The sequence below is a fragment of the Spinacia oleracea genome, chromosome 4, assembly GCF_020520425.1.
Source record: "Spinacia oleracea cultivar Varoflay chromosome 4, BTI_SOV_V1, whole genome shotgun sequence".
Classification (NCBI taxonomy): domain Eukaryota; kingdom Viridiplantae; phylum Streptophyta; class Magnoliopsida; order Caryophyllales; family Amaranthaceae; genus Spinacia; species Spinacia oleracea.
In genome coordinates this window covers 9,858,581-9,871,359 of record NC_079490.1, presented here as the reverse complement: position 1 = coordinate 9,871,359, position 12,779 = coordinate 9,858,581, and the positions used below count along the sequence as shown (strand labels likewise).

At 37.3% G+C, this 12,779-nt stretch overlaps 1 protein-coding gene across 1 annotated transcript; it reads left to right on the top strand.

Annotated features, from left to right (window-relative positions):
- The first annotated feature begins 3,495 nt into the window (after positions 1 to 3,495).
- LOC110777940 (transposon Ty3-I Gag-Pol polyprotein) lies at positions 3,496 to 12,335 on the top strand. Its single transcript, XM_056841354.1, has 6 exons — positions 3,496 to 6,256; positions 6,356 to 6,847; positions 6,890 to 7,207; positions 9,485 to 9,525; positions 10,858 to 10,942; positions 11,698 to 12,335. Exons 1-6 carry the CDS (start codon positions 3,496 to 3,498, stop codon positions 12,333 to 12,335), a joined length of 4,335 nt encoding a protein of 1,444 aa, XP_056697332.1.
- The last annotated feature ends 444 nt before the right edge of the window (positions 12,336 to 12,779 follow it).

Sequence of the window (12,779 nt, the reverse complement as noted above, 5' to 3'; positions counted from 1 at the left end):
TATTTATTTAAGAGATACACTTGGCCGGGCACGAGTATTAAGAAAAAGAATTGAATGAAATAAAGTAATAAAACAAGTGGGGTTGAATAGATATTTTAATAAGAAAAACAAGTGGGGACCATGCCATTTTAGGGAGTGGGGGGTGAAGGTGGGGCGTAGATATATTATTTAATTAGATGGTGGGGTTGATAAGTTTCTAAAAATGGCAAGTGTATCTCTTAAATAAATACGGCCGGAAAAGGCAAGTGTATCTTTTAAATAAATACAGAGGGAGTATTATATTAACATAATTTGGGGTTTCTAGTTGACGATAATAATTATTAATGATACGTAAATATGAATTAATATGTTATTATTAATTACTATCAATTTAATTATATGGGAAAAAACTTAACAAACCCTTTTAAAATTGCGTTTGCATCACAAATCAATGTACGATTTTTTCGGTGAGACGCAAATAATCATGATATTACTTCTTTACATCAATGCATCTAGTGAAATTCTCGTACGGAGTATCAAAGAGTTGTTTTTCGTCAGTGATGAAGTTACATTACGAAGCATAAAGTTGTTTATTAAAAAGTTAGTTACAAATATTTTTCGACAAATTGGTCGAATTTGTACTTGAATTTTATAAATTTTGGATAATTATTACAGAGTAATAATTTATATTATTAAATAACTTAATAACACAATTATTAATATAAAAACTAAATAATAATTTCTTTATGAATTATATTTATTAATATTTACAATCTACTATTTTCAAAATTATAATGGTTAACAATTTAGTAATAATCTAATAAACTTTAAATAAGGTCTATTAAGATTTAATAAGATCTTATAAGGTCCTATACAATCTTAAATATTATAAGGTCTTATAGGTTAAATAAGGCTTTATAAATTCATATAAGTTAGATAAAGTCATATAAATTCTAATAAGTTCAGATAAGTTGAGATCTTATAGGTTAAAAAGAACCAGATTTTCGAAATGTTTGTGTACTCAATCCAGGTCCACATGAAATACATCGTATGCAGCGTTAGTTTTCAATTGCGGGTCAATCTAAAAAACCCCGTTGACAAATTGCCACCTTACTCCTACTTTCCCAGGTTTACATGAAAAATGTAATAAAACGTTAGCTTTCCACTGTTATAAATTGACTTAAATGTTTCCAACAAAAATCACAACTCCATCTCATTATATTCAAATTCAATAATTTCATCGACTCTTAAGGGGAAAAATCATGAAGATGGTAAAGATGTTGGTGGTCATCCTTAGCCTTGTATTAATCGTAACGGCCGCCACAGACGTCCATACTGTTCCTGGATCCACCACTGTTGTTGTCGAGGGTAAAGATGAACACCTGAACACTAATAATGTTACAGATCCTAATTACATTCCTAGAAAACTATGTGTTAGATTGGGCAAATATTGTAATCCTCGTCTTTTAATTATATGTTGCTTTCCATACAAGTGTAGCAGCCAATTTTCTAAATGTCTTTGGAAATAGCTATGAGTACGTTCTCATAAAATAGTGTGACTCTTGTCTCTTTGGATGGTTTAATGTTATAATATATTATTTGAAGAATAATTTTCTTTTTTACTTGTTTTGTGCTGAGATTTTTATTTTCAACTAATGTAAGTAATATTAAATTTGGGCAGAAAGTTAATCTTAACAAGACAGAAGTTGCCTTTAGTAAATGTGTTACCGTCGAAAAAAGAATGGAGATAATTGATACTCTAGGGGTGCGTGAGGTAGAGAAACATGAGAAGTATTTAGCGCTTCCAACAATCATTGGTAAGTCGAAAAAAGCTATCTTTGCATGTCTAAAGGAGCGTATATGGAAGAAATTAAATGGATGGAAGGAGCGTCTGCTCTCTAGGCCGGGTAAGGAGATACTTATTAAGGCGGTGGCGCAAGCTATTCCTACATATATGATGAGTATCTTTAAAATACCGGATGGCCTAATTGATGAAATCCATATGTTATTGAATCGCTTTTGGTGGGGATCGAGTGAAGACCATAGGAAGCTACACTGGCAAAACTGGGAGAAGTTATGTGTGCCGAAATCGAAGGGTGGCCTAGGGTTTCGTGACCTTAAATGCTTTAATCAGGCTCTACTAGCCAAACAAGGCTGGAGATTGCTAAAGGGTGGTACATCATTGGTGCACAATATCCTCAAGGCAAGGTACTATAAGAAGTCTGGAGTATTAGAAGCACACAGAGGGTACGATCCTAGTTACACTTGGAGGAGTATATGGGGAGCCATGACACAGTCTTACATGTGAACATCTAATTTGACAAAGAAGCACCTCCCTACAGCCACCCCTATTGCCCTACAGCCACCCCCTATTGCCACCCTAAGTCAGCAACCGTAGAAATTGTCACCTCTTAGCCCAATAATGCTGACTTTTGTATCTTTTACATTTGAAAGCATTAATTATATAGTTGTAATAGTGCTTGAATTAAGGCTATAAATAGTCATGGTTGTAATCGGCTGAACACAAGCCTTTGTATGAGAAATATATCAAACACTTTGAGTGTTCTTTAGGTTGAGTATAATCCCCCTTCCCCTTGGTGGTGTTACTATATCCAAGGTTCCCTTCTCTACTACTTCCTAGTGGTGTTTCTGTATCTAGGAATTAGAGAGCTGTATCGCCGGAGTAGCCGATCGGCGTGGTGATTAGGCTAATTCTATCCGACCCCTACCCAGTACGGTGTCAAATTGGTACCAGAGCCAAGGTTCCGCTTACCTTTCGGGACGCCCTCCATTGAAGCTATCGTCTTGCAGAATCGACGTCGCTTCAAATACCATTAATTCCGTTCAACCTCAACAAAACAAACCACCATATCCTTCACCGTTATCCCTCACAAATCTAGTCCAAAAAATAAATAAATTAAAAACTTACCTCTACCGTCAGCCACCATCATCTCACCTCAAATTACCTCCACCGTAAAGACCAACAAATCTCCGGCGCTTCACCGATCGCCACCATCAACTCAGCTAATAGACAACCATATTACTTTTGAAGTGAGATTTGCAGCTAGATACTTGAAAGTACTCCAACCCGATTTACTCTGTTTGGTAATACCCCTCTGTTCTCGCCTACTCTTTTGCAGAGTCGTACTTTATTGTGTTTGAGTGTTCCTGTTTTCACGCCATTCTGTACTCCTCTTTGCCAAAAACTTTGACTTAGTTTCATATGCCATCATTCACTTTAAAAAATAAAATAAAAAAAAATAAAGAGAGAGAAACCTAGGTGGTGTTTAGTTGCTTTTACACGTCATTGTGTATTTGTGTCAAATCACTTGTTAACAACTTAACATATACTCATGTAGTATTAATTTATTATATTCATATAGAAGATGTCTTAGTCTTTTAATCTCTTTGTTTACTTGTTATTCATATTACGTATTTGTTTTATGTAAAAAAAAAAAAAAAAAAGAGGAAAAAACAAAAGAGAGAAAAAAAAAGTTTTATTAATTGTCTTTCAAGATGCCACCAAGAACACGTCGTGGAGGAAATCATCAACCACGTCCTGTTTATGATACAATCATAGCTGATATGCAACGAGAAATCCAACGACTCCAACAACGTCTTACACGTTATGAAGCTTCCGCTGGCCCATCCCATCAGTCAGATGACGAACAATCAGATGGTGAAGATGAAGAAGTCAATCCATTTCACCAACCTGATGGTGAATCATCAAGTGGAGAAACATCCAATACCAGGCGAACCCGTCTTCCCCAACACCGAGAAAAAGATTTGGGAATAAAAGTTGATATTCCTGATTTTGAAGGAGGTGTTCATCCAGACGAGTTTATTGAATGGCTTCATACCGTTGAACGTGTCTTTGATTTCAAGGATATTCCAGATGATCGCAAGGTCAAGATAGTTGCAATCAAGTTCAAGAAGCATGCATCCATTTGGTGGGAGAATCTTAAGAGACAACGAGAACGAGAAGGTCGTAGTAAAATTCGCACATGGGATAAAATGAAGCGTGAACTCAAGCGCAAATTTTTACCAAGTCATTATCGTCAAGATATATTTCTTAAGTTCCATCACCTGCAACAAGGAAGTAAATCTGTGGCAGAGTACATCGCTGAATTTGAAGATTTGTCAATGAAGTGCGACAATGCCGAGCCTGAAGAGCAGACCATTGCAAGATTCTTGACAGGCTTGGAACCGAAGATCTCTAAAGTTGTACAACTACAACAATATTGGTCATTCAACGACGTCACCAAGCTAGCCTTAAAAGTTGAAGGCCAACAAGCAAAAGAGAAGACTGGATTCAAAACTGTCACGAAGGAGACACCTTATCGTGGTAACCCTTCAACAAGGTTCCCACCAAAAGCTAACTCCAGCACCACAATGAAAAAGGTTGAGAATCCAGCCGCAACCAGCAAGCCTTTCAAGCAAGTAAGTAATCCTACTTCGAGGAGATGTTTTAAGTGTCAAGGATTTGGACACATTGCTTCAGAATGTCCAAATTCTAGAATAATCTCTTTTGTCGAAGAAGAATTATTTGAAGACGATCAAGCTGAGGAAAGCCAAGAAGATGAAGATGATCAAGAGGTCCTACATGCAGACGAAGGTGAATCACTCGTTATTCGACGTATCCTCAATGCAGCTCCTGTTGAAGAAGATGAATGGTTGCGCCACAACATCTTCCACACTCGGTGTACATCTCATGGGAAGATATGCAATGTCATCATCGATAGTGGCAGCTGTGAAAATGTTGTTGCCGCAACAATGGTCGAGAAATTGAAGTTGCCTACAAAGGATCACCCTTATCCTTACAAGCTCACATGGTTGAAGAAGGGGAATGATGTCAAGGTCACTAAACGATGCCTAATTGATTTCTCCATTGGTAAGAAATATCAAGATAAGGTATGGTGTGATGTCATTCCTATGGATGCTTGTCATTTACTTTTGGGTCGTCCATGGCAATATGATCGTCATGCAATTCATGATGGCTTTAAAAACACTTATTCCTTTGAAAAAGATGGTGTTAAAATTGTTTTAGCTCCATTTAAAAGGGAAATGTTAGCAAAGCCAAGCCAAGAGAAGAGTCTCACAGTGTCTGAATCAATGTTTACTATGGCGTTAGAAGAATCCAGAGTTGCTTGTGTCCTTGTCATGCTCGAAGAAAATAAAGAAGATCAAGGGATTCCAAACGAGATCAAGCCTCTACTTCGTGAATTCAATGACATTGTGCCTGAAGAAATCCCAGCTGGTCTACCTCCAATGCGTGACATTCAACATTGTATTGATTTTGTTCCTGGCGCAGTGATCCCAAACAAAGCCGCATATCGAATGAGTCCAAAAGAGCATGAAGAACTTCTTAGACAAGTCACCGAGCTTATGCAAAAAGGTTTGGTACGTGAAAGTGTGAGTCCCTGCGCAGTTCCAGCACTCCTTGTGCCAAAGAAAGACGGATCATGGCGTATGTGCATCGATAGTCGTGCTGTCAATCGGATCACAATCAAATACAGATTTCCTATTCCTCGCCTTGATGACCTACTAGATCAATTGCATAATGCTTTTTTATTTTCCAAAATTGATCTACGAAGTGGGTACCATCAGATTCGAATGCGACCTGAAGATGAGTGGAAGACTGCATTCAAGACCAGAGATGGATTATACGAGTGGATGGTCATGCCATTTGGTCTTTCAAATGCACCGAGCACTTTTATGCGATTGATGAATCAGGTATTCCGCCCTTTCATTGGAAAATTCGTGGTTATTTATTTTGATGACATCCTTGTGTATAGTCGAAATTCTGAAGAACACTTGGAGCATGTGCGACAAATTTTTCAAGTTCTTCGTGAACAGAAATTGTATGCCAATTTGAAGAAATGTCACTTCTTGACTGACAAAGTGGTATTTCTTGGGTACGTTGTATCAAGCAATGGGATTGAGATGGATCCCAGCAAAATTGAGGCAATTATTAGCTGGCCAATTCCTCAATTAATACATGATGTTCGCAGTTTTCATGGCCTAGCATCTTTCTATCGCCGCTTCATCAAGAATTTCAGCACTATTGCCGCCCCACTCACTGAAGTATTGAAAAAGGAAAAGTTTGAGTGGACCCGAGCTGCCCAACAAAGCTTTGAAGAACTCAAGGAAATTATCACGAGAGCACCAACTCTAGCCTTGCCAGATTTTGACAAGCTTTTTGAAGTAGATTGTGACGCTTCAGGAGTTGGTATAGGTGCAGTTCTTAGTCAAGAGGGTCGACCAATTGCCTTCTTTAGTGAGAAACTCAATTAATCAAGGCGTAAGTACTCAACGTACGAGAAGGAATTTTATGAAATAGTACGAGCCTTAGATCACTGGAGTCACTATTTGCTAGCTAAGGAATTCGTGCTATATTCTGATCACGAGTCACTCAAGTATCTTCACAGTCAACAAAAGCTCCAGCGTCGTCATGCAAAATGGAGTGAGTTTTTATCTCCTTTTCACTTTGTCCTTAAGCACAAGTCTGGAACTCAAAATAAAGTTGCTGATGCTTTAAGTAGACGACATGCTTTGCTCTCAACTCTTCAAGTCAAAGTAATTGGTTTTGAAGTTCTCAAGGATTTGTATGAAGATGATGAAGACCTTGGAGAATTCTGGAAGAAATGTGTTGAAGGCCCTCAACGCCAGTTTCATCGTCAAGATGGTTACTTATTCAAGGGAAATAAGTTGTGCGTACCAAGATGTTCCTTGCGTGATATGATACTACACGAGTGTCATGCCGGTGTCCTTGCTGGACATTTTGGTAGAGATAAGACATTGAGCATTATTGCAGCGAATTTCTATTGGCCACACATGGTTAGAGATGTCGATCGATATGTCAAAAGATGTTGAGCATGTCATATTGCGAAAGCTCGTGGTCAAAACACAGGTCTTTACACTCCATTGCCTGTTCCTGATGCTCCTTGGGAAGATGTGAGTATGGATTTTGTTGTTGGGTTACCTCGTACCCAGCGCAACAAAGATTCCATCATGGTTGTTGTTGATCGATTCTCAAAGATGGCACACTTTCTTCCATGCAACAAGACTAATGATGCCACACAAGTTGCTGATCTTTACTTTCGAGAAATTGTGCGTCTACATGGAATTCCAAAGACAATCACTTCTGATCGAGATGTCAAATTCATGACACTACTACAAAAATGGGCAAAGAGATCTTCAATAAAAGACCCTATAGTCGAGATGACGGGTCTCTTTAATATAAGTGATCTAATTTTAAAGTTAACAGGTCTCTAATAAAACTAAGGTTCCACCATTTTTCCGCTGAAAATAAAATGAGAGAAACCAGAGATCAGTTATTTGATTTAACGGGTCTCTTTTATGTCAAAGGGCCCACCATTCATTTCCGAAAAATAAAGAGAAATAAACTAAAGACCCGTTAATTTAAATAACGGGTCTCTTATATTAAATGGGCCCATGTACAAACAAATGCAGAAAAGGGAAAGACCCTTATTTGTGTTACCGGGTCTCTTTCCCAACTATTTTTCATTAAAAAAAAAAACTCTCTCTCCTCTCCATCTCTCTTCCTCTCCCAATTTCCCCACCGCCCCTCTCGATCAGAGAAGCAAGAGAGTGAACTCGTCGATGTAGGCTCTTCAGTACTGGATAATCTCACAGATCTGTACCTGAAGAAGTTATGGCATCAACCTTCTCGAGCTACAAAAGTTCACTGCTCTCATAATTTCCAGGTTGGTAATTTTTTAGATTCAATCATTGATTTTTGTTATTCTTTTTGTTGATTTCGTGTGAACTTTTTGTTGATTTTGCCGCATTTGTGTTGCTTTTTTCTTATATGTTCTGTGTTTTGCGGAATTTAGGGTTTGTTTTACTGTACGGGTATGTTGTGTGAGGTTAGGGTTTTAAGGAATTGATCTTCAAGCGGGTTTGAGTTGAATTAGGAATTCATATTGGTTTAAAAGTTTCGTGGTTTGAAGGTAATTGAGGAACTAATGGGAAAATGATTGAATTTCGGTTTGTTTGTGCAGCAAGTGTCGTTTGTTGAATGAAACCCTTTTCTATTTGATTTCCCCAATTTCACACGACCCATTAATCAACTCATAAATTCCATATTAATATGTTTTTCATGAAAACAAATCCAACTACCAAAAATCACTCAATCTAGTAGAAAAGGAATAAGTAGAAAAAGAAGTTCAAAAGTATGAATCTGAGAGGTAAATCAAGTCACTTTGAAGCATGAACCTTGTTAGAACGTTAGCTTAATTTTGCTGATATTACTTAATACAAGATTGAATTTTTAATCTGGAGTTTGATAGTTTTTCTTGATTGTTGGCAGGAGTGTTACTAGTTTAATTGTCTTTGTGGCTGGCACAACGGTATACTATAGCTGCCAATTTTAGTGTAGTGATTGGAATTTGAGGTTTTTTGTGTGAAAATTAAGGATGTCTATTTTAGTTGGGGATTAATGGTAGTGAAAGTTGAAAAGTATGATGATCCCCAATTCGTTGCATACCATATTGCATATGCATTTTCAATGTTTGGGAATTAAAGACATTTTACGGATTTTTAGGTTTAGTTCAGTACTGAATTGTGTCATTTGGATTCAAGTGTTATAAACAACTAAATACTGGATAATACGATAGCATTGTCGTTAAAATTTAAAATTGCAGTATTTGATTAATGTTTTTGTGTGTGTAAATCAACACTGTCCAGATGTTTACTGCTTCGAGGAAGATTAAAAAATAAAGGGGTGTTGACCCAACTGACCTTGAGGAGAATCTTGCTCAGGTAAATTCTGGAAATTGTGATGTGATCAACTGAGAATTAATTTGTGGCAAAGCTAGAAATGTGGATTTATATTTTTCAAGCAATATTTGACCTTGAGACCAACAACAAGGATATGGGAAATGAGTTGAAGGATCTGTTTATCAACTTTGCTTCGTAATTGCTACATAGTTTTTTGTTTGATTCCATGAAAATTAGGCTTTCCTTGAGGTTTAATAAGGTTGTCTTTTACCTTTATGCAGTCAGGTTGACATTTCAAAAACAAGAAGCCTACTGTTGTCCATGTTCCATACAGATTGAGAAAAGCGCAAAATTCACATCGGGTTGGTCATGGAGCTAGAGAAGAAGTTCAGTGTCAAGGTAAACCCAACTTGCCTTGTTTTTGTCATTGCTTCTCTTGAAGTTATAGTATAACTTTATCCATTATGAAGAATACATCCCTTCCTTCTTATGCCTACGCTAGTTAATATGATGGTGTATCAACTGTTGTGAACGTCATAACCGGCGTGGGTGTAGTTCCTATTAGGGAATTGGTTGTTGTGATAATCAAGATGGAACTCAAAATGTTTGGAAGAGTTTCACTTGGTCTTCAGCTTGTAGATGTGTTTTATAGTCATTCTCAGGCGTCGGAGAGCTAAATCTTTAACATATTTTAGCCCCTGGCCTTTTCTTCAGTCAGATTATCTCTTCATCGTTAACAATGCTTTCTTGATTTTGGTGACAGGTTCAATCAGACATTGCACTCCTGTGCAAGTAGAGGTGCAGGTACACGACTAAAGAAACTTAGGGAAGCCATCAGTATACTAGAAGACGTCTGATGGTAAGCAGTATCCAGTATCTGTATTTTTAACATAAATCTGAAAGCCATTTGGTGTACCCCCCAAAACCAAGATAACAGATTTTTCAATTTGCTTACATTGGTGCTGAATTCTGCTGTGAGCTCAAGACTGGTTTTATTTGTTGGGTTGATATAATTTCTGCAGCCTGATATATTTGTAGCGTGACTAGCGTCTTTCTGTTTGTTATAAATGGATGTGTATTTAGGAAATCTCGTAGAAAACTCGACTTATTATGGATACTAATATTGTTCAAGTTTGTGTTTGAATACCTGGTTGAATGTATGTTCCTCCTATAGGATTCCAAGTTTTGTCGTAACATCATAACTTTTGTCACTCTTGTTTTTGGATAATCTATTACTAAAAGCAGATGAAATGTTAGTTTGACTTTGGAATCTGGTCCAGAAACCTTTATCTTTCATAATGTTAGTTATAAGTTATGGGTGTCTGTAATTGTCTGAATACCTGGTTGAATGTCTGTCGAACCAACAAGATTGAGATTTGGGATGTAGTTAATTTTGGGTTAGCTTTTCAATTTGCTTGGGAAAATTATGGTTTTAACAACATATGCAAGCAAAGTATCTGGCTTTTTCGTACAAGGCATAATTCTTAAGAACTTTAAAACTTTCTAGGCCAGTAATTGAAGTAAAATCTATGCTGGTTTTAGTTGTTTAGAGGCTTAATTTATGATGCGGTCTGTTTAGTGTGATGTTTTCCTGCTTTTCTTCTTTGTTTGGTACACCGATGTCTTGGGTTTCTGTCAGCAACTGTGTGTTTGGGATTGGTTGAAAAAGGACCTACTAATTCAGCCAAGGTAAAGTCAGCATGCTGCTTATCTTAGTCGAATGACCTTCCCGCTTGCTAAACATACTGCTAAATTTTTTTTAACTTAAGTAAAGACATTTTTTCCTTTCCTTTTTGTCTCAGTCATGTTACCAGAAACTTATTCTGTAGAGGTTTTCTTTGTCCACATTTTATGTATTGGTTTGGAATGCATGAATTTATACCTCGTGTGTGAGAAAGCACTTTTTTCTATGTTGTATTCAGCTTCAGAAAAGCTTTGGATTATGATTATGGCTTGTAAAGTAGTGAATTGACTGCACCGAGTTTTTTTTAATTGGTGTTACGCTTTCGTTTAATGAGCATGAGCTAACTTATTTTCAAACCAGGTGGTGAATTTTATTGTGTACATCGATTTATCTACTAACATAAATTGAGTTTCTATACTGCTGATTCAGTTCTGCAATTTTGTGCTGATCAGTTTATCTTCTTGTTCTGCTTTTTTAATCTGAGTTGCACGATTTTGGCTTGTGAATCAGTGATATCCGGCTTTATGATTATGGCTTGTAAATTTTTGATCCTCCGAATCTCTCTCACCTGCTTTAGTTTCTTTGTAGTTGTTTCTTTGAGCTCCTAGTGCCTACTTCTGCAAACTAATGTAGATGAGATCAAGGGTGTGCTTGTGGATTAGATACTATGCAGGAGCAGAGACAACTTAGGAAAATGTAGATGGTATGAAAAGGGTTAATGCCATTTGAAGTTTTAACCAGGCTTAATTGTATATATGTAGGATTTATTGTTGTTGTAAATTATTGTACGTGATATTAATTATTATGATAATTTATTTTGACGCTTCCCTTTTTGTGTATAAATGCTATTTTTTTTTTATTAAATATAGGTCAAAAGAGACCCGTTGTCTATAAAAATTGGTCTCCCACTTTTCATAATAAAAAAAATGTTTAAATATCAAAGAGACCCCCTTTCTTTTATATGGGGTCTGAATATATTTAACAAAGAGACCCCCTTTCTTTAATGATGGGTCTATTTTATTTAGCAAAGAGACCCCATTTCTCTAAAGATGAGTCTTTTCCTCTATTAAATTATTTTTCGCATCACTAGTATAACAGACCCCCTCTCTCTAATAAAGGGTCTTTTCTTTCTTAATAAGAGACCTCTTTATTAGAGGGGGTCTCTTTATCAAAGAGACCTGTGAGATAGAGACCTGTCCAAAGGAGGTTTCTTTGGCATATTTTGACAGGTCTCTTCGCCTATTTTTGTAGTAGTGTGAGTCACTTTTGGCGTACTCTATTGCACAAATTAGGTACACGGTTGCAATTTAGCTCTGCGGCGCATCCTCAAACTTATGGTCAAACCGAAGTTGTCAACAGGACTCTTGGAAACATGTTGAGAAGTCTTGTGGATAAAAACCCTCGCCAATGGGATTTGATGATAGCTCAAGCAGAATTTGCCTATAATTGTTCTCCAAGTCAAACTACTGGTGAAAGCCCGTTCAAGATCATTTATGGTAAAAATCCGACCACACCGGTTGATCTTGCTCCACTACCTTCTCCTAACAACTTTAGTGGTGATGCTGATGAACGAGCTAGAGAAATTAAGAAGCTTCATGAGAAAGTCCGAGCTCAGATCACACAGAAAAATCAACGTTACCAAGAGCAAGCGAATAAATTTCGCAAACCGGCCACTTTTAAAGAAGGAGATTTGGTTTGGATTAACTTAAGGAAAGAAAGGTTTCCACGAGGGACACATGGAAAGCTGAAGCCAAGGGCCGATGGACCTTTCAAAGTTCTAGAGAGGATTGGAGAAAATGCATACAAGATTGAGCTTCCAGGGGAATACAATGTTTCTGCTACCTTCAATGTTGCTGATTTGTCCCCATATTATGAGGATGAGGAAGAGCAAAGACTCGAGGTCGAGTCTTCTCCAACAGGGGGAGTTTGACACAGTCTTACATGTGAACATCTAATTTGACAAAGAAGCACCTCCCTACAGCCACCCCTATTGCCCTACAGCCACCCCCTATTGCCACCCTAAGTCAGCAAACGTAGAAATTGTCACCTCTTAGCCCAATAATGCTGACTTTTGTATCTTTTACATTTGAAAGCATTAATTATATAGTTGTAATAGTACTTGAATTAAGGCTATAAATAGCCATGGTTGTAATCGGCTGAACACAAGCCTTTGTATGAGAAATATATCAAACACTTTGAGTGTTCTTTAGGTTGAGTATAATCTCCCTTCCCCTTGGTGGTGTTACTATATCCAAGGTTCCCTTCTCTACTACTTCCTAGTGGTGTTTCTGTATCTAGGAATTAGAGAGCTGTATCGCCGGAGTAGCCGATCGGCGTGGTGATTAGGCTAATTCTATCCGACCCCTACCCAGTA